This window comes from Petromyzon marinus (genome assembly GCF_048934315.1).
Source record: "Petromyzon marinus isolate PM22_M1 ecotype Great Lakes invasive population chromosome 70 unlocalized genomic scaffold, UKy_Petmar_22M1.pri1.0 chr70_unloc.2, whole genome shotgun sequence".
NCBI classification, from domain to species: domain Eukaryota; kingdom Metazoa; phylum Chordata; class Hyperoartia; order Petromyzontiformes; family Petromyzontidae; genus Petromyzon; species Petromyzon marinus.
This window is the reverse complement of record NW_027422604.1, coordinates 1,149,163-1,173,207: the sequence shown is the minus strand read 5'-3', so window position 1 is coordinate 1,173,207 and position 24,045 is coordinate 1,149,163. Positions and strand designations below refer to the sequence as shown.

Sequence of the window (24,045 nt, the reverse complement as noted above, 5' to 3'; positions counted from 1 at the left end):
ACACACCTGCTGTGTAACATCACACACATGGTGTGTAACATCTCACACCTGCTGTGTAACATCTCACACCTGCTGTGTAACATCTCACACCTGCTGTGTAACATCTCACACCTGCTGTGTAACATCTCACACACCTGCTGTGTAACATCTCACACACCTGCTGTGTAACATCTCACACCTGCTGTGTAACATCTCACACCTGCTGTGTAACATCTCACACCTGCTGTGTAACATCTCACACCTGGTGTGTAACATCTCACACCTGCTGTGTAACATATCACACCTGCTGTGTAACATCTCACACCTGCTGTGTAACATCTCACACCTGCTGTGTAACATCTCACACCTGCTGTGTAACATCTCACACCTGCTGTGTAACATCTCACACCTGCTGTGTAACATCACACACCTGGTGTGTAACATCTCACACCTGCTGTGTAACATCTCACACCTGCTGTGTAACATCTCACACCTGCTGTGTAACATCTCACACCTGGTGTGTAACATCTCACACCTGCTGTGTAACATCTCACACCTGGTGTGTAACATCTCACACCTGCTGTGTAACATCTCACACACCTGCTGTGTAACATCTCACACACCTGGGGTGTAACATCTCACACACCTGCTGTGTAACATCTCACACACCTGCTGTGTAACATCTCACACCTGCTGTGTAACATCTCACACACCTGCTGTGTAACATCTCACACACCTGCTGTGTAACATCTCACACCTGCTGTGTAACATCTCACTCCTGCTGTGTAACATCTCACACCTGCTGTGTAACATCTCACACCTGCTGTGTAACATCACACACCTGCTGTGTAACATCTCACACACCTGCTGTGTAACATCACACACCTGCTGTGTAACATCTCACACACCTGCTGTGTAACATCTCACACCTGCTGTGTAACATCTCACACACCTGCTGTGTAACATCTCCCACCTGCTGTGTAACATCTCACACCTGCTGTGTAACATCTCACACACCTGCTGTGTAACATCTCACACCTGCTGTGTAACATCTCACACACCTGCTGTGTAACATCTCACACCTGCTGTGTAACATCTCACACACCTGCTGTGTAACATCTCACACCTGCTGTGTAACATCTCACACACCTGCTGTGTAACATCTCACACCTGCTGTGTAACATCTCACACCTGCTGTGTAACATCTCACACACCTGCTGTGTAACATCTCACACACCTGCTGTGTAACATCTCACACACCTGCTGTGTAACATCTCACACACCTGCTGTGTAACATCTCACACCTGCTGTGTAACATCTCACACACCTGCTGTGTAACATCTCACACCTGCTGTGTAACATCTCACACACCTGCTGTGTAACATCTCACACCTGCTGTGTAACATCTCACACCTGCTGTGTAACATCTCACACCTGCTGTGTAACATCTCACACACCTGCTGTGTAACATCTCACACACCTGCTGTGTAACATCTCACACCTGCTGTGTAACATCTCACACCTGCTGTGTAACATCTCACACACCTGCTGTGTAACATCTCACACCTGCTGTGTAACATCTCACACCTGCTGTGTAACATCTCACACACCTGCTGTGTAACATCTCACACCTGCTGTGTAACATCTCACACACCTGCTGTGTAACATCTCACACACCTGCTGTGTAACATCTCACACCTGCTGTGTAACATCTCACACCTGCTGTGTAACATCACACACCTGCTGTGTAACATCTCACACACCTGCTGTGTAACATCTCACACACCTGCTGTGTAACATCTCACACACCTGCTGTGTAACATCTCACACCTGCTGTGTAACATCTCACACACCTGCTGTGTAACATCTCACACACCTGCTGTGTAACATCTCACACACCTGCTGTGTAACATCTCACACCTGCTGTGTAACATCTCACACCTGCTGTGTAACATCACAAATCGTTGCACAGCCTCGAGCTTAATGGGCGATGCAGCCGCCCGCCAACAGCAGCACTTGCCCCAGAGGCCTGTTGACACAAGGCCAGGGCTACACGGGGCACCTTTGGCTTCGTGCGAGGAGGTGCCTCACCCTCCATGTCGGCTGCTTCTCCCTCGTCGTCGTCCTCGTCGTCGTCGGCGTCGCCGGCGTCGTCGTCGTCATGGACGAGGTTGGCAGAGCGGTGGGGGGCGAATCGCTCGTCCAGGGAGATCTCCCGCACAGACTCCACCACGCCGCCCAGCGCCGGGTCTGCCGGGAGATTCACCAGCTCGTTCGCAAACTCACCAGCTCGCTTACCAGCTCACCAGCTCACCAGCTCGCTCGCAAACTCACCAGCTCACCAGCTCGTTCGCTCGCTCGCCAGCTCACCAGCTCACCAGCTCGCTCGCAAGCTCGCCAGCTCACCAGCTCACCAGCTCACCAGCTCGCTCATTCGCTCGCTCGCCAGCTCACCAGCTCGCTCGCAAGCTCGCCAGCTCACCAGCTCGCTCGCTCGCTCGCAAACTCACCAGCTCACCAGCTCGCTCGCTCGCCAGCTCACCAGCTCGCTCGCAAGCTCGCCAGCTCACCAGCTCACCAGCTCGCTCGCTCGCTCGCAAACTCACCAGCTCACCAGCTCGCTCGCAAACTCGCCAGCTCACCAGCTCGCTCGCTCGCCAGCTCACCAGCTCACCAGCTCACCAGCTCGCTCGCAAGCTCGCAAACTCACCAGCTCACCAGCTCACCAGCTCGCTCGCAAACTCACCAGCTCACCAGCTCGCTCGCAAACTCACCAGCTCACCAGCTCACCAGCTCGCTCGCAAACTCACCAGCTCACCAGCTCACCAGCTCGCTCGCAAACTCACCAGCTCACCAGCTCACCAGCTCGCTCGCAAACTCACCAGCTCACCAGCTCGCTCGCAAACTCACCAGCTCACCGGCTCACCAGCTCACCAGCTCACCAGTTCACCAGCTCGCTCGCAAACTCACCAGCTCACCAGCTCGCTCGCAAACTCACCAGCTCACCAGCTCACCAGCTCACCAGCTCGCTCGCAAACTCACCAGCTCACCAGCTCGCTCGCAAACTCACCAGCTCACCAGCTCGCTCGCAAACTCACCAGCTCACCAGCTCGCTCGCAAACTCACCAGCTCACCAGCTCACCAGCTCGCCCGCCAGCTCACTCACTCACCAGCTCGCTCGCAAGCTCGCCAGCTCACCAGCTCGCCCGCCAGCTCACTCACTCACCAGCTCGCTCGCAAGCTCGCCAGCTCACTCACTCACTCACCAGCTCGCTCACTCACCAGCTCGCTCACTCACTCACCAGCTCACTCACTCACCAGCTCACTCACTCACTCACCAGCTCGCTCGTTCGCTCGCTCGCCAGCTCACCAGCTCACCAGCTCGCTCGCAAACTCGCCAGCTCACCAGCTCGCTCGCTCGCCAGCTCACCAGCTCACCAGCTCACTCGCAAGCTCGCAAGCTCACCAGCTCACCAGCTCGCTCGCAAACTCACCAGCTCACCAGCTCACCAGCTCGCTCGTTCGCTCGCTCGCCAGCTCACCAGCTTGCTCGCAAGCTCGCCAGCTCACCAGCTCGCTCGCTCGCTCGCAAACTCACCAGCTCACCAGCTCGCTCGCTCGCTCGCTCGCAAACTCACCAGCTCACCAGCTCGCTCGCTCGCCAGCTCACCAGCTCACCAGCTCGCTCGCAAGCTCGCCAGCTCACCAGCTCACCAGCTCGCTCGCTCGCAAACTCACCAGCTCACCAGCTCGCTCGCAAACTCGCCAGCTCACCAGCTCACCAGCTCGCTCGCTCGCCAGCTCACCAGCTCACCAGCTCGCTCGCAAGCTCGCAAACTCACCAGCTCACCAGCTCACCAGCTCGCTCGCAAACTCACCAGCTCACCAGCTCACCAGCTCGCTCGCAAACTCACCAGCTCACCAGCTCGCTTGCAAACTCACCAGCTCACCAGCTCACCAGCTCGCTCGCAAACTCACCAGCTCACCAGCTCGCTCGCAAACTCACCAGCTCACCAGCTCGCTCGCAAACTCACCAGCTCACCAGCTCACCAGCTCGCTCGCAAACTCACCAGCTCACCAACTCACCAGCTCGCTCGCAAACTCACCAGCTCACCAGCTCGCTCGCAAACTCACCAGCTCACCAGCTCGCTCGCAAACTCACCAGCTCACCAGCGCACCAGCTCGCTCGCAAACTCACCAGCTCACCAGCTCACTCGCAAACTCACCAGCTCACCAGCTCGCTCGCAAACTCACCAGCTCACCAGCTCGCTCGCAAACTCACCAGCTCACCAGCTCACCAGCTCGCCCGCCAGCTCACTCACTCACCAGCTCGCTCGCAAGCTCGCCAGCTCACCAGCTCGCCCGCCAGCTCACCAGCTCGCCGGCCAGCTCACTCACTCACCAGCTCGCCCGCAAGCTCGCCAGCTCACTCACTCACCAGCTCACTCACTCACCAGCTCGCTCACTCACTCACCAGCTCACTCACTCACCAGCTCACTCACTCACTCACCAGCTCGCTCGTTCGCTCGCTCGCCAGCTCACCAGCTCGCTCGCAAGCTCGCCAGCTCACCAGCTCGCTCGCTCGCTCGCAAACTCACCAGCTCACCAGCTCGCTCGCAAACTCGCCAGCTCACCAGCTCACCAGCTCGCTCGCAAACTCGCCAGCTCACCAGCTCACCAGCTCGCTCGCTCGCCAGCTCACCAGCTCACCAGCTCGCTCGCAAGCTCGCAAACTCACCAGCTCGCTCGCAAACTCACCAGCTCACCAGCTCGCTCGCAAACTCACCAGCTCACCAGCTCGCTCGCAAACTCACCAGCTCACCAGCTCGCTCGCAAACTCACCAGCTCACCAGCTCGCTCGCAAACTCACCAGCTCACCAGCTCGCTCGCAAACTCACCAGCTCACCAGCTCACCAGCTCGCTCGAAAATCACCAGCTCACCAGCTCACCAGCTCGCTCGCAAACTCACCAGCTCACCAGCTCGCTCGCAAACTCACCAGCTCACCAGCTCACCAGCTCGCTCGCAAACTCACCAGCTCACCAGCTCGCTCGCAAACTCACCAGCTCACCAGCTCACCAGCTCGCTCGCAAACTCACCAGCTCACCAGCTCGCTCGCAAACTCACCAGCTCACCAGCTCGCTCGCAAACTCACCAGCTCACCAGCTCGCCCGCCAGCTCACTCACTCACCAGCTCGCTCGCAAGCTCGCCAGCTCACCAGCTCGCCCGCCAGCTCACTCACTCACCAGCTCGCTCGCAAGCTCGCCAGCTCACTCACTCACTCACCAGCTCACTCACTCACCAGCTCGCTCACTCTCTCACCAGCTCGCTCACTCACTCACCAGCTCACTCACTCACCAGCTCACTCACTCACTCACTCACCAGCTCACTCACTCACCAGCTCACTCACTCACTCACCAGCTCACTCACTCACCAGCTCGCTCACTCACTCACCAGCTCACTCACTCACCAGCTCACTCACCAGCTCACTCACTCACCAGCTCGCTCACTCACTCACCAGCTCACTCACTCACCAGCTCGCTCACTCACTCACCAGCTCACTCACTCACCAGCTCGCTCACTCACTCACCAGCTCACTCACTCACCAGCTCACTCACCAGCTCACTCACTCACCAGCTCGCTCACTCACTCACCAGCTCACTCACCAGCTCACTCACTCACCAGCTCGCTCACTCACTCACCAGCTCACTCACTCACCAGCTCACTCACCAGCTCGCTCGCTCATTCACCAGCTAACTCACTCACTCACCAGCTCACTCACCAGCTCGCTCGCTCATTCACCAGCTCACTCACTCACTCACCAGCTCACTCACTCACTCACCAGCTCACTCACCAGCTCGCTCGCTCACTCACCAGCTCACTCGCTCACTCACCAGCTCGCTCGCTCACTCACCAGCTCGCTCGCTCACTCACCAGCTCACTCACCAGCTCACTCACTCACTCACCAGCTCGCTCACTCACTCACCAGCTCACTCACCAGCTCGCTCGCTGACTCACCAGCTCGCTCACTCACTCACCAGCTCGCTCGCTCACTCACCAGCTCGCTCACTCACCAGCTCGCTCCCTCACTCACCAGCTTGCTCACCCGCTCACTCACCAGCTCACTCACTCACCAGCTCACTCACTCACCAGCTCACTCACTCACCAGCTCACTCACTCACCAGCTCGCTCGCTCACTCACCAGCTCACTCACCAGCTCACTCACCAGCTCGCTCGCTCACTCACCAGCTCACTCACCAGCTCGCTCGCTCACTCACCAGCTCGCTCGCTCACTCACCAGCTCGCTCACTCACTCACCAGCTCACTCACTCACCAGCTCACTCACTCACCAGCTCACTCACCAGCTCACTCACTCACCAGCTCACTCACTCGCTCACCAGCTCGCTCGCTCACCAGCTCGCTCGCTCACTCACCAGCTCACTCACCAGCTCACTCACTCACCAGCTCGCTCACTCACCAGCTCGCTCACTCACTCACCAGCTCGCTCACTCACTCACCAGCTCACTCACTCACTCACTCACCAGCTCGGTCGCTCACTCACCAGCTCACTCACTCACCAGCTCGCTCACTCACTCACCAGCTCGCTCACTCACCAGCTCACTCACTCACTCACTCACCAGCTCACTCACTCACCAGCTCGCTCACTCACTCACCAGCTCGCTCGCTCGCTCACTCACCAGCTCGCTCACTCACCAGCTCGCTCACCCACCATCTCGCTCGCTCGCCCACCAGCTCGTTCGCTCACCAGCTCGCTCATTCACTCACCAGCTCGCTCGCCCACCAGCTCGCTCACTCGCTCACTCACTAGCCCACCAGCTCGTTCATTCACTCACCCGCTCGCTCGCCCACCAGCTCGCTCGCCCACCAGCTCGCTCGCCCACCAGCTCGCTCATTCACTCACCCGCTCGCTCGCCCACCAGCTCGCTCGCCCACCAGCTCGCTCACTCACTCACCAGCTCACTCACTCACCAGCTCACTCACTCACTCACCAGCTCGCTCGCTCACTCACTCACCAGCTCGCTCGCTCACCAGCTCGCTCATTCACTCACCAGCTCGCTCGCCCACCAGCTCGCTCACTCGCTCACTCACTAGCCCACCAGCTCGCTCATTCACTCACCCGCTCGCTCGCCCACCAGCTCGCTCGCCCACCAGCTCGCTCGCCCACCAGCTCGCTCATTCACTCACCAGCTCGCTCACTCACTCACCAGCTCACTCACTCACCCGCTCGCTCGCCCACCAGCTCGCTCGCCCACCAGCTCGCTCACTCACTCACCAGCTCACTCACTCACCAGCTCGCTCACTTACTCACCAGCTCACTCACTCACCAGCTCACTCACTCACCAGCTCGCTCGCTCACCAGCTCGCTCACTCACTCACCAGCTCACTCACTCACCAGCTCACTCACTCACTCACCAGCTCACTCACTCACCAGCTCGCTCACTCACTCACTCACTCACCAGCTCGCTCACTCACTCACCAGCTCGCTCACTCACCAGCTCACTCACTCACTCACCAGCTCGCTCGCTCACCAGCTCGCTCACTCACTCACCAGCTCACTCACTCACTCACCCACTCACCAGCTCACTCACTCACCAGCTCACTCACTCACCAGCTCACTCACTCACTCACCAGCTCACTCACTCACCAGCTCACTCACTCACCAGCTCACTCACTCACTCACCAGCTCACTCACTCACTCACCCACTCACCAGCTCGCTCACTCACCAGCTCACTCACTCACTCACCAGCTCACTCACTCACCAGCTCACTCACTCACTCACCAGCTCGCTCACTCACTCACCAGCTCGCTCACTCACCAGCTCGCTCGCTCACTCACTCACCAGCTCGCTCACTCACTCACCAGCTCACTCACTCACCAGCTCACTCACTCACTCACCAGCTCACTCACTCACTCACCAGCTTGCTCACTCACCAGCTCACTCACTCACCAGCTCGCTCACTCACCAGCTCGCTCGCTCACTCACTCACTCACCAGCTCGCTCGCTCGCTCACTCACTCACCAGCTCGCTCGCTCGCTCACTCACTCACCAGCTCGCTCGCTCGCTCACCAGCTCGCTCACTCACCAGCTCGCTCACTCACTCACCAGCTCGCTCGCTCGCTCACTCACTCACCAGCTCGCTCACTCACTCACCAGCTCGCTCACTCACTCACCAGCTCACTCACCAGCTCACTCACTCACCAGCTCACTCACTCACCAGCTCGCTCACGCACTCACCAGCTCGCTCGCTCGCTCACCAGCTCGCTCACCCACCAGCTCGCTCGCTCGCCCACCAGCTCGCTCGCTCACCAGCTCGCTCATTCACTCACCAGCTCGCTCACTCACCAGCTCGCTCATTCACCAGCTCGCTCATTCACTCACCAGCTCGCTCGCCCACCAGCTCCCTCACTCGCTCACCCACTAGCCCACCAGCTCGCTCATTCACTCACCAGCTCGCTCACTCACTCACCAGCTCGCTCGCTCACCAGCTCGCTCATTCACTCACCAGCTCGCTCGCCCACCAGCTCGCTCACTAGCTCACTCACTAGCCCACCAGCTCGCTCATTCACTCACCCGCTCGCTCGCCCACCAGCTCGCTCGCCCACCAGCTCGCTCATTCACTCACCCGCTCGCTCGCCCACCAGCTCGCTCGCCCACCAGCTCGCTCACTCACTCACCAGCTCACTCACTCACCAGCTCACTCACTCACTCACCAGCTCGCTCGCTCACTCACTCACCAGCTCGCTCGTTCACCAGCTCGCTCACTCACTCACCAGCTCACTCACTCACCAGCTCGCTCCCTCACTCACTCACCAGCTCACTCACTCACTCACCAGCTCGCTCACTCACTCACCAGCTCGCTCACTCACCAGCTCACTCACTCACTCACCAGCTCGCTCGCTCACCAGCTCGCTCACTCACTCACCAGCTCACTCACTCACTCACTCACCCACTCACCAGCTCACTCACTCACCAGCTCACTCACTCACTCACCAGCTCACTCACTCACCAGCTCACTCACTCACTCACCAGCTCACTCACTCACTCACCCACTCACCAGCTCGCTCACTCACCAGCTCACTCACTCACCAGCTCGCTCACTCACTCACCAGCTCGCTCACTCACTCACCAGCTCGCTCACTCACTCACCAGCTCGCTCACTCACTCACCAGCTCGCTCGCTCACTCACTCACCAGCTCGCTCACTCACTCACCAGCTCGCTCGCTCACTCACTCACCAGCTCGCTCGCTCACCAGCTCGCTCACTCACCAGCTCGCTCACTCACCAGCTCGCTCTCTCACTCACTCACCAGCTCACTCACTCACTCACCAGCTCGCTCACTCACTCACTCACCAGCTCGCTCACTCACCAGCTCGCTCACTCACCAGCTCGCTCCCTCACTCACTCACCAGCTCACTCACTCACTCACCAGCTCACTCACTCACTCACCAGCTCGCTCACTCACTCACCAGCTCGCTCACTCACCAGCTCGCTCACTCACCAGCTCACTCACTCACTCACCAGCTCGCTCGCTCGCTCACCAGCTCACTCATTCACCAGCTCACTCACTCACCAGCTCACTCACTCACCAGCTCACTCACTCACCAGCTCACTCACTCACTCACCAGCTCACTCACTCACTCACTCACCCACTCACCAGCTCGCTCACTCACCAGCTCACTCACTCACTCACCAGCTCACTCACTCACTCACCAGCTCACTTACTCACCAGCTCGCTCGCTCACTCACTCACCAGCTCGCTCACTCACTCACCAGCTCACTCACTCACTCACCAGCTCACTCACTCACTCACAAGCTCGCTCGCTCACTCACTCACCAGCTCGCTCACTCACTCACCAGCTCACTCACTCACTCACCAGCTCACTCACTCACTCACCAGCTCGCTCACTCACTCACCAGCTCACTCACTCACCAGCTCACTCACTCACTCACTCACCAGCTCGCTCACTCACCAGCTCGCTCACTCACCAGCTCGCTCACTCACTCACCAGCTCGCTCGCTCGCTCACTCACTCACCAGCTCGCTCGCTCGCTCACTCACTCACCAGCTCGCTCGCTCGCTCGCTCACTCACTCACCAGCTTGCTCGCTCGCTCACTCACTCACCAGCTCGCTCGCTCGCTCGCTCACCAGCTCGCTCACTCACCAGCTCGCTCACTCACTCACCAGCTCGCTCACTCACTCACCAGCTCGCTCGCTCGCTCACTCACCAGCTCGCTCGCTCACTCACCAGCTTGCTCGCTCACTCACTCACCAGCTCGCTCACTCACTCACCAGCTCGCTCACTCACTCACCAGCTCGCTCGCTCACTCACCAGCTCACTCACTCACCAGCTCGCTCACTCACTCACCAGCTCGCTCACTCACTCACTCACCAGCTCACTCACCAGCTCACTCGCTCACTCACCAGTTCGCTCACTCACTCACCAGCTCGCTCACTCACTCACCAGCTCGCTCGCTCACTCACCAGCTCGCTCGCTCACTCACCAGCTCGCTCACTCACTCACCAGCTTGCTCACTCGCTCACTCACCAGCTCACTCACTCACCAGCTCACTCACCAGCTCGCTCGCTCGCTCACTCACTCACCAGCTCACTCACTCACTCACCAGCTCACTCACTCACCAGCTCACTCACTCACCAGCTCACTCACTCACTCACAGACTCCCCCACACTGCCCACCGCCAGGCCTACAGAGAAGTGTGAGTGAGTGTAGGTGAGTGAAGGTGAGTGAGTGAAGGTGAGTGAGTGAAGGTGAGTGAGTGAGTGAGTGTAGGTGAGTGAGTGAGTGTAGGTGAGTGAGTGAGTGTGTGTAGGTGAGTGAGTGAGTGTAGGTGAGTGAGTGTAGGTGAGTGAGTGTAGGTGAGTGAGTGAGTGTAGGTGAGTGAGTGTAGGTGAGTGAGTGAGTGTAGGTGAGTGAGTGAGTGTAGGTGAGTGAGTGAGTGTAGGTGAGTGAGTGTAGGTGAGTGAGTGTAGGTGAGTGAGTGAGTGTAGGTGAGTGAGTGTAGGTGAGTGAGTGTTAGTGAGTGAGTGTAGGTGAGTGAGTGACTGTAGGTGAGTGAGTGTAGGTGAGTAAGTGAGTGTAGGTGAGTAAGTGAGTGTAGGTGAGTGAGTGTAGGTGAGTGAGTGAGTGTAGGTGAGTGAGTGAGTGTAGGTGAGTGAGTGAGTGTAGGTGAGTGAGTGAGTGTAGGTGAGTGTAGGTGAGTGAGTGAGTGTAGGTGAGTGAGTGTAGGTGAGTGAGTGAGTGTAGGTGAGTGTAGGTGAGTGAGTGTAGGTGAGTGAGTGAGTGTAGGTGAGTGAGTGTAGGTGAGTGAGTGAGTGTAGGTGAGTGAGTGAGTGTAGGTGAGTGAGTGTAGGTGAGTGAGTGTAGGTGAGTGAGTGAGTGTAGGTGAGTGAGTGTAGGTGAGTGAGTGAGTGTAGGTGAGTGAGTGTAGATGAGTGAGTGTAGGTGAGTGAGTGAGTGAGTGTAGGTGAGTGAGTGAGTGTAGGTGAGTGAGAGGTGAGTGAGTGAGTGTAGGTGAGTGAAGGTGAGTGAGTGAGTGTAGGTGAGTAAGTGTAGGTGAGTGAGTGTAGGTGAGTGAGTGAGTGTAGGTGAGTGAGTGTAGGTGAGTGAGTGAGTGTAGGTGAGTGAGTGTAGGTGAGTGAGTGAGTGTAGGTGAGTGAGTGAGTGTAGGTGAGTGAGTGTAGGTGAGTGAGTGTTAGTGAGTGAGTGTAGGTGAGTGAGTGACTGTAGGTGAGTGAGTGTAGGTGAGTGAGTGTAGGTGAGTGAGTAAGTGAGTGTAGGTGAGTGAGTGTAGGTGAGTGAGTGAGTGTAGGTGAGTGAGTGAGTGTAGGTGAGTGAGTGAGTGTAGGTGAGTGAGTGTAGGTGAGTGAGTGAGTAGGTGAGTGAGTGAGTGTAGGTGAGTGAGTGAGTGTAGGTGAGTGAGTGTAGGTGAGTGAGTGTAGGTGAGTGAGTGAGTGTAGGTGAGTGAGTGAGTGTAGGTGAGTGAGTGTAGGTGAGTGAGTGTAGGTGAGTGAGTGAGTGTAGGTGAGTGAGTGAGTGTAGGTGAGTGAGTGAGTGTAGGTGAGTGAGTGTAGGTGAGTGAGTGAGTGTAGGTGAGTGAGTGAGTGTAGGTGAGTAAGTGTAGGTGAGTAAGTGAGAGTAGGTGAGTGAGTGAGAGTAGGTGAGTGAGTGAGTGTAGGTGAGTGAGTGAGTGTAGGTGAGTGAGGTGTAGGTGAGTGAGTGTAGGTGAGTGAGTGAGTGTAGGTGAGTGAGTGTAGGTGAGTGAGTGAGTGAGTGTAGGTGAGTGAGTGAGTGTAGGTGAGTGAGTGTAGGTGAGTGAGTGAGTGTAGGTGAGTGAGTGAGTGTAGGTGAGTGGTGAGTGGGTAGGTGAGTGTGTGAAGTGGAGGAGTGTTAGTGAGGTAAGTGAGTGTAGGTGAGTGAGTGAGTGAGGAGAGTGAGTGTTAGTGAGTGAGTGTAGGTGAGTGAGTGAGTGATAGTGAGTGAGTGTAGTGAGGTGAGTGTAGGTGAGTGAGTGTAGGTGAGTGAGTTGTAGGTGAGTGAGTGAGTGTAGGTGAGTGAGTGTAGGTGAGTGAGTGTATGAGTGTAGGTTAGTGAGTGACTGTAGGTGAGTGAGTGTAGGTGAGTGAGTAAGTGAGTGTAGGTGAGTGAGTGTAGGTGAGTGAGTGAGTGTAGGTGAGTGAGTGTAGGTGAGTGAGTGAGTGAGTAAAGGTGAGTAAGTGAGTGAGTGTAGGTGAGTGAGTGTAGGTGAGTGAGTGTAGGTGAGTGAGTGAGTGTAGGGGAGTGAGTGTAGGTGAGTGAGTGTAGGTGAGTAAGTGAGTGTAGGAGTGAGTGAGTGGAGGTGAGTGGAGTGAGTGTAGGTGAGTGAGTGAGTGTAGGTGAGTGAGTGAGTGTAGGTGAGTGAGTGAGTGTAGGTGAGTGAGTGTAGGTGAGAGTGAGTGTAGGTGAGTGAGTGAGTGTAGGTGAGTGAGTGAGTGTAGGTGAGTGAGTGTAGGTGAGTGGTGAGTGAGTGAGTGATGTGTAGGTGAGTGAGTGAGTGTAGGTGAGTGAGTGAGTGTAGGTGAGTGAGTGAGTGTAGGTGAGTGAGTGTAGGTGAGTGAGTGAAGGTGAGTGAGTGTAGGTGAGTGAGTGAAGGTGAGTGAGTGTAGGTGAGTGAGTGAGTGGAGTGTAGGTGAGTGAGTAAGTGTAGGTGAGTGAGTGAGTGTAGGTGAGTGAGTGTAGGTGAGTGAGTGAGTGTAGGTGAGTGAGTGAGTGTAGGTGAGTGTAGGTGAGTGAGTGAGTGTAGGTGAGTGAGTGTAGGTGAGTGAGTGTAGATGAGTGAGTGAGTGTGGTGAGTGAGTGTAGGTGAGTGAGTGGAGTAGGTGAGTGAGTGAGTGTAGGGAGTGAGTGAGTGTAGGTGAGTGAGTGTAGGTGAGTGAGTGAGTGTAGGTGAGTGAGTGTAGGGGTGAGTGAGAGTAGGTGAGTGAGTGTAGGTGAGTGAGTGAGTGTAGGTGAGTGAGTGTAGGTGAGTGAGTGAGTGTAGGTGAGTGAGTGAGTGAAGGTGAGTGAGTGAGTGAGTGTAGGTGAGTGAGTGTAGGTGAGTGAGTGAGTGTAGGTGAGTGAGTGAAGGTGAGTGAGTGAGTGTAGGTGAGTGAGTGTAGGTGAGTGAGTGAGTGTAGGTGATTGAGTGTAGGTGAGTGAGTGTAGGTGAGTGAGTGAGAGTAGTGAGTGAGATGAGTGTAGGTGAGTGAGTGTATGTGAGTAAGTGAGTGTAGGTGAGTGAGTGAGTGAAGGTGAGTGAGTGTTAGTGAGTAAGTGAGTGTAGGTGAGTGAGTGAGTGTAGGTGAGTGAGTGAGTGTTAGTGAGTGAGTGAGTGTAGGTGAGTGAGTGGTAGGTGAGTGAGTGAGTGTAGGTGAGTGAGTGTTAGTGAGTAAGTGAGTGTAGGTGAGTGAGTGAGTGTAGGTGAGTGAGTGAGTGTTAGTGAGTGAGTGAGTGTAGGTGAGTGCGTGTAGGTGAGTGAGTGTAGGTGAGTGAGTGAGTGTAGGTGAGTGAGTGAGTGTAGGTGAGTGAGTGTAGGTGAGTGAGTAAGTGAGTGTAGGTGAGTGAGTGAGTGTAGGTGAGTGAGTGAGTGAGTGTAGGTGAGTGAAGGTGAGTGAGTGAGTGAGTGTGGGTGAGTGTTAGTAGAGTGTAGGTGAGTGTAGGTGAGTGAGTGTAGGTGAGTGAGTGAGTGTAGGTGAGTAAGTAAGTGAGTGTAGGTGAGTGGGTGTAGGTGAGTGAGTGAGTGTAGGTGAGTGAGTGAGTGTAGGTGAGTGAGTGAGTGTAGGTGAGTGAGTGAGTGTAGGTGAGTGAGTGTAGGTGAGTGAGTGTAGGTGAGTAAGTGAGTGTAGGTGAGTGAGTGAGTGAGTAAAGGTGAGTAAAGTAAGTGAGTGTAGGTGAGTGAGTGAGTGTAGGTGAGTGAGTGAATGTAGGTGAGTGAGTGTTAGTGAGTGTAGGTGAGTGTAGGTGAGTGAGTGAGTGTAGGTGAGTGAGTGAGTGTAGATGAGTGAGTGAGTGTAGGTGAGTGAGTGTAGGATGAGTGAGTGAAGGTGAGTGAGTGTAGGTGAGTGAGTGAGTGTAGGTGAGTAAGTGAGTGTAGGTGAGTGAGTGAGTGTAGGTGAGTGAGTGTAGGTGAGTGAGTGAGTGTAGGTGAGTGAGTGTTAGTGAGTGAGTGAGTGTAGGTGAGTGAGTGTAGGTGAGTGAGTGAGTGTAGGTGAGTGAGTGTTAGTGAGTGAGTGAGTGTTAGTGAGTGGTGAGTGTTAGTGAGTAAGTGAGTGTAGGTGAGTGAGTGAGTGTTAGTGAGTAAGTGAGTGTAGGTGAGTGAGTGAGTGAGTGTAGTGAGTGAGGTGAGTGTAGGTGAGTGAGTGAGTGTCAAGTCTGACTGGGTGGTGGTGAGTGTAGGTGAGTGAGTGTAGGTGAGTGAGTGTAGATGAGTGAGTGTAGGTGAGTGAGTGAGTGTAGGTGAGTGAGTGTAGGTGAGTGAGTGAGTGTAGGTGAGTGAGTGTTGGTGAGTGAGTGTTAGTGAGTAAGTGAGTGTAGGTGAGTGAGTGAGTTGTAGGTGAGTGAGTGAGTGAGTGTAGGTGAGTGGTGAGTGTAGGTGTCCGGCAAAACAACCCCCTACCTCCTCGCGGTGCCGGACGGGCAACTCTGTCGTGGACAGCGCTGTGGGGGGAGATCCAATTTTGATTGGCTCCTCCCCTCATGGCATATGTGTCCACCACAGGGGCTAAACGGGGGCTCTGGACGGGTGCGAGGGGCTGGTAACCCCTCCACCTTCAATTAATTACCACGAAACTACGAATTAAACTGAAATATGTAACAACTAAGCTTGTGCCGGAGGCCCCGGGGGGCCAGGCGTCTATGACGTCTCCTGGCCAAACCCCAATTGGCGGAGCCAGGAGATTGAATACCTACCCTCGGGGCTACTCCAGAAACAACGAAAAGCCACTACGGTTGGCCACGTGGAATGTTCGAACGCTCACTGCAGAGGAGAGGCTGCCACTCCTCTGTCGGGAGCTGGACCGGTACCGCCTGGATCTATGCGGCATTCAGGAGGTCCGGTGGACCGGCTCTGGCTCCTGCCACCATGAGGGGTGGACAGTCCTCTACTCGGGGCAGCAGACTGCCAAACAACAGGGTGTGGGTCTTCTTTTGAACAAAAGAATGAAGGGGGCGTGGGAGCGTGGCGGTGAGGTGTGGGAAGCTGTAAGCCCCAGGCTACTTTGGGCTCGCCTTCCCATCAACCGGAGGCGAGGAATGGTGGTCGTGGTTACTTATGCCCCCACCGAAGATGAACATCCGTGGAGGGATGCAGGCAAAGCCGATGAGTCAGATGCCTTCTATGACCTCCTGTCACAGGTGCTGGCTAAAGTGGCCCCTCGGGATAGAGTCATCATGTTGGGTGACTTCAATGCCCGAGTTGGTCATGATACTGGCACCTGGTCTGGAGTGATTGGAGGGCATGGGCCAGATCAGCTCAATAACAACGGTAGGAGGCTGCTAGATTTTTGTGCAGCCCATGGGCTTGTAATTACCAACACGCTGTTCCGGCATCGGCGCATCCACACAACATCATGGATGCATGCCGGGTCCAAGCAAGAACATCTGCTGGACTACATAGTGACGGACCAGCGAATGCGAGCCCATGTCCTTGACACCAGGACCTACCGTGGAGCTGATCTGCCCTCTGACCATCGACTAGTCATCTGTAAGATGCGCCTGCCATTCTTCCACTCCGGTGGTGGGTGTACACCCAGGACCCCATTCCAACCTAAAGTGGCCTGGTCTCAGTTATCTGATGAAAGTTGCAAGCGAGAATTTCATCATCGCTTGCGGCTGGGATTGGCATCGTCCCCGACTCCTCCTGATGTCGAGGGTAAATGGGCGAGGTTTAGGACTGTGACTCATGCAGCTGCAATGGCTGCTTTGGGTATGCGGTCCAGACCTCCCCAGACACCCTGGATGACAGAGGAGTTGTTCAGGATGGTTGAGAAAAAGCGACAGGCCCACTGTCATCGGCTACAGAATCACACGTCAGAGAATGAGGAGGCTTACCGCAGCCTTCGCTCGGAGGTTCGGAGAGCCGTGAGGCGCTGCAAGGATGGGTGGTGGTCGCGGGTTGCTGAGGAGATGGAGTCTGCCTCAGTGGCCCGTGATCACAAATCTCTATTTAACTCCATCAAAAAAGTAACCTGCAGCGCCACACCTATTACCATCATTAGGGGAAAAAACGGTGATCCAATTTCCGACCCCCAGGAACAGGTTCGCAGATTTGCTGAGCATTTCTGTGAGGTCCTGGGGGAGGGAAAATCCCTCAGCCAGGAAAACATCGCGGCACAAAGTGAGGATGACCCTGCTGAGGCTGCGGTGCCTCAAATATTGGATGAAGTCACCCCCTGTGAGTGGCTGGCTGAGGTGCCATCTGCTGAGGAAGTATTGAAGGCGATCCGGAGTCTGAGACCAGGAAAGGCAGCGGGCAGAGATGATCTCCCAAGCGAAATGCTGAGGGAGGGTGGCGTTTGTGCACAGACTGCCCTATATGACATCATAACAACAGTCTGGACCACTGGACGGGTTCCGCAGGATTGGAAGGATGCCCTGGTGGTCCCCCTTTTTAAGAAGGGGGACCGCACAGACTGTAACAACTACAGGGGCATCTCACTCCTCAGTGTGCCGGGAAAGGTCCTGGCAAGGATTATTCAGCATCGCCTTGCCAGGCACGCTGAGGAGAGGCTTGCGGAGCCCCAATGCGGTTTCAGGAAAGGGCGGTCCTGCACAGATGCCATATTTTCTGTCCGTCTGCTACAGCAGAGGTGTAGGGAATTCCAACAAGACCTACATCTCTGCTTTATTGACCTGGTCAAGGCCTATGATACCATCAGTAGGCCTGGGCTCTGGGTCGTTCTTCGTGCTTTTGGAGTACCTGACCCTCTACTCACGATCATTAAGGACCTTCATGATGGTGAGCGGGCCCGGGTAAAACTACGTGGCCGGGAGTCAGAGCCATTCCCTGTACACCTTGGGGTGCGACAGGGATGTCCTTTGGCTCCCACATTATTTAACATCTATTTTGACCACGTAGTTCGTGAAGCCTTCAATAGCTGTACCGGGGGAATCTCCATATGGTACAGATATAATGGGAGGCTAATCGATGCCCGGGTGCGGTCAAGGGATGGCTCCCTATTGCTCAACCACGTTATGTATGCTGATGACTTGGTAATAGCTGCTCAGTCAGAGGAGGAGTTGGAGACGCTGCTGCTGAGACTGGAGCATGCCACTAAGAGGTGGGGCCTTACCATCAGCCCCACCAAAACTAAGCACCTGCCTGGGTATTTTGTACCATCGGACACTCCACCCCCACAACTCCCAATCGGTGATGGGGCAGTTGTGGAGAGAGTGGAGAGTTTCCCATACCTGGGCAGTGTGCTTATGACTGGCTCCAGTTTAACAGCAGAGGTCTCACTCCGAATCAGTCGAGCGGAAATATCTTTTCATCGGTTGCGTAACGCTGTGTGGAAGCTACCTGGTCTGTCGCTCCGCACTAAGCTTCAGGTCTTCTCGGCCACGGTCATTCCCTCCCTTCTCTATGCTTGCGAAACGTGGACCCCCCTAATGGAACATCTTCGCCGGTTAGAAACATTTAGGCTGGCCTGCCTACGATCCATCCTGGGTTTAACCAGACTGGATTGTGTGAGGAGCTCACAAATCCTTGAAAGATCTGGGCAGGGTCCCATCGGTGAGCTCCTCCGGCAGGCAAGGCTGCGATGGCTGGGTCATGTAGCCCGCATGCCCAGCCACCGCATGCCGAAACAGCTTTTGTTTGGCCGGATTGAGGGGGCTAAGCGGGCGCGGCACGGGCTAGAGAAGAGATGGAGTGATGTGGTACAGGAGGACGTGGAGCTGAGTGGACTTGCCGATGACTGGTACCAGCGGTGTCAAGATCGGCCTCTGTGGAGGAGGCTCGTGAAGGATGCTACTGGGCAGTTGGAGGCAGTCGCCCTCCAACAACAACGGAGGGCGGAGGAGCGACGCTCACAACAGCGAGCGGAGCGCCGGGTGGCTAAAGCACAGCAGGTTGGCACAGTAGGGGGCACAGGTGGTGCATCAGCCAGTCATCTCAGTCAGTCGACCCGTGGCACCTGGGTCTGCCCCGTGACCTCCTGCCAGCGGGCGTTCGACACTTCACGTGGCCTCAGGGTGCACATAGCCTGGCACAAGCGTCGTGGTGACGTCACCGCCACTTAGTGGCGAATGGCGGTTGTTGTTGTTGTTGTTGTTGTAGGTGAGTGAGTGAGTGTAGGTGAGTGAGTGTAGGTGAGTGAGTGAGTGTAGGTGAGTGAGTGTAGGTGAGTGAGTGAGTGTAGGTGAGTGAGTGTAGGTGAGTGAGTGTAGGTGAGTGAGTGAGTGTAGGTGAGTGAGTGTAGGTGAGTGAGTGTAGGTGAGTGAGTGAGTGTTAGTGAGTGAGTGAGTGTAGGTGAGTGAGTGTTAGTGAGTGAGTGAGTGGGTGAGTGAGTGAGTGAGTGGGTGAGTGAGTGAGTGTAGGTGAGTGAGTGTTAGTGAGTAAGTGAGTGTAGGTGAGTGAGTGTAGGTGAGTGAGTGAGTGTAGGTGAGTGAGTGAGTGTAGGTGAGTGAGTGTTAGTGAGTGAGTGTAGGTGAGTGAGTGTAGGTGAGTGAAGGTGAGTGAGTGTAGGTGAGTGTTAGTGAGTGTTAGTGAGTAAGTGAGTGTATGTGAGTAGGTGAGTGTAGGTGAGTGAGTGAGTGCCAAGTCTGACCTGGGTGGTGGTGAGTGTCCACCCAGCCACCATCTCCATCCTCCTCCTCAATGATGGCCTCCTGCTCCTCTGAGTACTCCATCTGCTTGCAGCGTTTGTAGCAGGGTACTGCTCCCACCACCACAACCACAACAACAACAACCACAACAACAACCACAACCACAACAACAACCACATATAGGAATAGGTTTTACCCTTTTAACTGGCACAAAAACTGACACCTTTATTCAAGGCATCGTGTTTGCAATAACCACAACACAAGCAGTCAAAATGCAAACAAAAAAAGACAACTCTGATAATAATAATATTGGCACTGTCCTTGAATTTGATTGGTCCACACCCGAGACGGCTTTTCTTAGAGCCCCTTAGTCTCTCCATTGGTGTTGGACCAGAAGACGCCAAAAGGCGTACAACTCAGAAACAGCGCCACTATCAGAGTATTGAGGGCTCGGGGTGAGCACTTACATTATGAGACCTCCTTTTGCGCCTGTTAAAAGGGTAAAACCCATTTCTATATCTTGTTACTGGCAAAGCAGGTCTCATAATGTAAAAAAAACACCACCACAACAACAACGACAACAACAACAACCACAACAACAACAACAAAGATCCCCCACACAGCCTCAACGGACTGCCGGGGCAAAGTGGATGTGTCACCAGCACACGCACACACACAGCACCACACACATACACACAGCACCACACACACACACACAGCAACACACACAGCACCACACGCACACACACAGCACCACACACACACACAGCACCACACATACACACAGCACCACATACACACACACAGCACCACACACACACACAGCACCACACACATACACACAGCACCACACGCACACACACAGCAACACACACATACACACAGCACCACACACATACACACAGCACCACACACACACAGCACCACACACATACACACAGCACCACACGCACACACACAGCACCACACACATACACACAGCACCACATACACACAGCACCACACACACACAGCACCACACACACACAGCACCACACATACACACAGCACCACACATACACACAGCACCACACACACACAGCACCACACACAAACACACAGCACCACACACACACAGCACCACACATACACACAGCACCACACACACACACACAGCACCACACACATACACACATACACACACACAGCACCACACACACACAGCAACACACACACAGCACCACACGCATACACACAGCACCACACATACACACAGCACCACACACACACAGCACCACACACACACAGCACCACACACACACAGCACCACACACACACAGCACCACACACACACACACATACACACAGCACCACATACATACACACAGCACCACACACATACACACAGCACCACACACATACACACACAGCACCAAACACATACACACAGCAACACACATACACACAGCACCACACACATACAGCACCACACACAAACACACAGCACCACACACATACACACACATACACACAGCACCACACATACACACAGCACCACACACACACACAGCACCACACACACACACACAGCACCACACACATACACACAGCACCACACGCACACACACAGCACCACACACATACACACAGCACCACACACATACACACAGCACCACACGCACACACACAGCACCACACACATACACACAGCACCACACACATACACACAGCACCACACACATACACACAGCACCACACACACAGCACCACACACATACACACAGCACCACACACACACACAGCACCACACACACACACACAGCACCACACACACACACAGCACCACACACACACACACAGCACCACACGCACACACACAGCACCACACGCACACACACAGCACCACACGCACACACACAGCACCACACACACACACACAGCACCAAACACATACACACAGCACCACACACATACACACAGCACCAAACACATACACACAGCAACACACATACACATAGCACCACACACACACACAGCACCACACACATACACACAGCACCAAACACATACACACAGCACCACACATACACACAGCACCACACACATACACACAGCACCACACACATACACACACACAGCACCACACACACACACAGCACCACACACATACACACAGCACCACACACACACATACAGCACCACACACATACAGCACCACACACATACACACAGCAACACACATACACACAGCACCACACACATACAGCACCACACACACAGCACCACACACACACAGCACCACACACACACAGCACCACACACATACACGCAGCACCACACACATACACAGCACCACACACATACACACAGCACCACACACACACACAGCACCACACACACACACACAGCACCACACACACACACACAGCACCACACACATACACACAGCCCCACACACATACACACAGCAACACACACAGCCCCACACACATACACACAGCAACACACACAGCAACACACACATACACACAGCACCACACACAGCACCACACACATACACACAGCACCACACACAGCACCACACACACACAGCACCACACACATACACACAGCACCACACACATACACACAGTACCACACACATACACACAGCACCACACACATACACACAGCAACACACACACACACACACAGCACTACACACAAACCACACACATACACACAGCACCACACACACACACAGCACCACACACATACACACAGCAACACACACATACACACAGCACCACACACATACACACAGCAACATACACACAGCACCACACACACACACACAGCACCACACACATACACACAGCAACACACACATACACACAGCAACACACACATACACACAGCACCACACACATACACACAGCACCACACACATACACACAGCACCAAACACATACACACAGCAACATACACACAGCACCACACACATACACACAGCACCACACACATACACAGAGGACCACACACATACACACAGCACCACACGCACACACACAGCACCACACACATACACACAGCACCAAACACATACACACAGCAACATACACACAGCACCACACGCACACACACAGCACCACACACATACACACAGCACCACACGCACACACACAGCACCACACACATACACACAGCACCACACACACACACACAGCACCACACACACACAGCACCACACGCACACACACAGCACCACACACATACACACAGCACCACACATACACACAGCACCACACAAACACAGCCACACACACACACACACAAAGCAACACACACATACACACATACACACACACAGTACCACACGCATACACACAGCACCACATACAGCAACACACAGCACCACACACATACACACAGCACCACACACATACACACAGCAACACACACAGCAACACACACAGCAACACAGCAACACACACATACATACACACAGCACTATACAAATACACACAGCACCACACACACATACACACAGCACCAGACAGCACCACACACATACACACAGCAACACAAACATACACACAGCACCACACGCACACACACAGCACCACACGCACACACAGCACCACACGCATACACACAGCACCACACGCATACACACAGCACCACACACATACAGCAACACACACAGCAACACATACAGCAACACACACATACACACAGGACCACACGCATACACACAGTACCATATGCATACACACAGCACCACACGCATACACACAGCACCACACGCATACACACAGCACCACACGCACACACACAGCACCACACACATACACATACAGCACCACACACATAAACACAGCAACACACACACACTGCACCACACACACACTGCACCACACACACACCACACACACACCGCACACACACACCGCACACACACACACCGCACACACACACCGCACACACACCACACGCACACCGCACACCACACACACACACCACACACACACCACACACACACCACACACACAACACACACACACACACCAGACACACCACACCACACACACCACACACACCACACACACACCACACACACCACACACACACCACACACACACCACACACACACCACACACACACACACCAGACACACACACCGCACACCACACCACACACACCACACACACACCACACACACACCACACACACACACCACACACACCACACACACCACACACACCACACACCACACACACTACACACACACACCACACACCGCACACACACCACACACACACCACACACACACACCACACACACCACACACACACCACACCACACACACACCACACACCACACACACCACACCACACACACCACACCACACACACCACACACACACCACACACACCACACACACCGCACACCACAACACACACACCACACCACACACCACACACACACCACACACACCACAACAACACACCGCACACACACCACACACACACCCACACCACACACACCACACACCACACACACCACCACACACACCACACACACCGCACACACACCACACACACACACACCACACACACCGCACACACACCACACACACACCACACACACACACACCACACACACCACACACACACACACACACCACACACACCACACACACACACACCACACACACCACACACACACCACACCACACACACCGCACACACACCACACACACCACACCACACACACCACACACACACA

At 55.0% G+C, this 24,045-nt stretch overlaps 1 protein-coding gene across 1 annotated transcript in view; it reads right to left on the bottom strand.

Annotated features, from left to right (window-relative positions):
* Positions 1-24,045, bottom strand: part of ATG3 (autophagy related 3) — a 73,737-nt gene that overhangs the window by 20,553 nt on the left and 29,139 nt on the right. Inside the window, exons 6-7 of the mRNA XM_076058329.1 lie at positions 19,302-19,409; positions 2,071-2,229 (exon numbers count right to left, since the gene is read on the bottom strand). Coding sequence (XP_075914444.1) covers positions 2,071-2,229; positions 19,302-19,409 — 267 coding nt within the window. The remainder of the gene's footprint in view (positions 1-2,070; positions 2,230-19,301; positions 19,410-24,045) is intronic.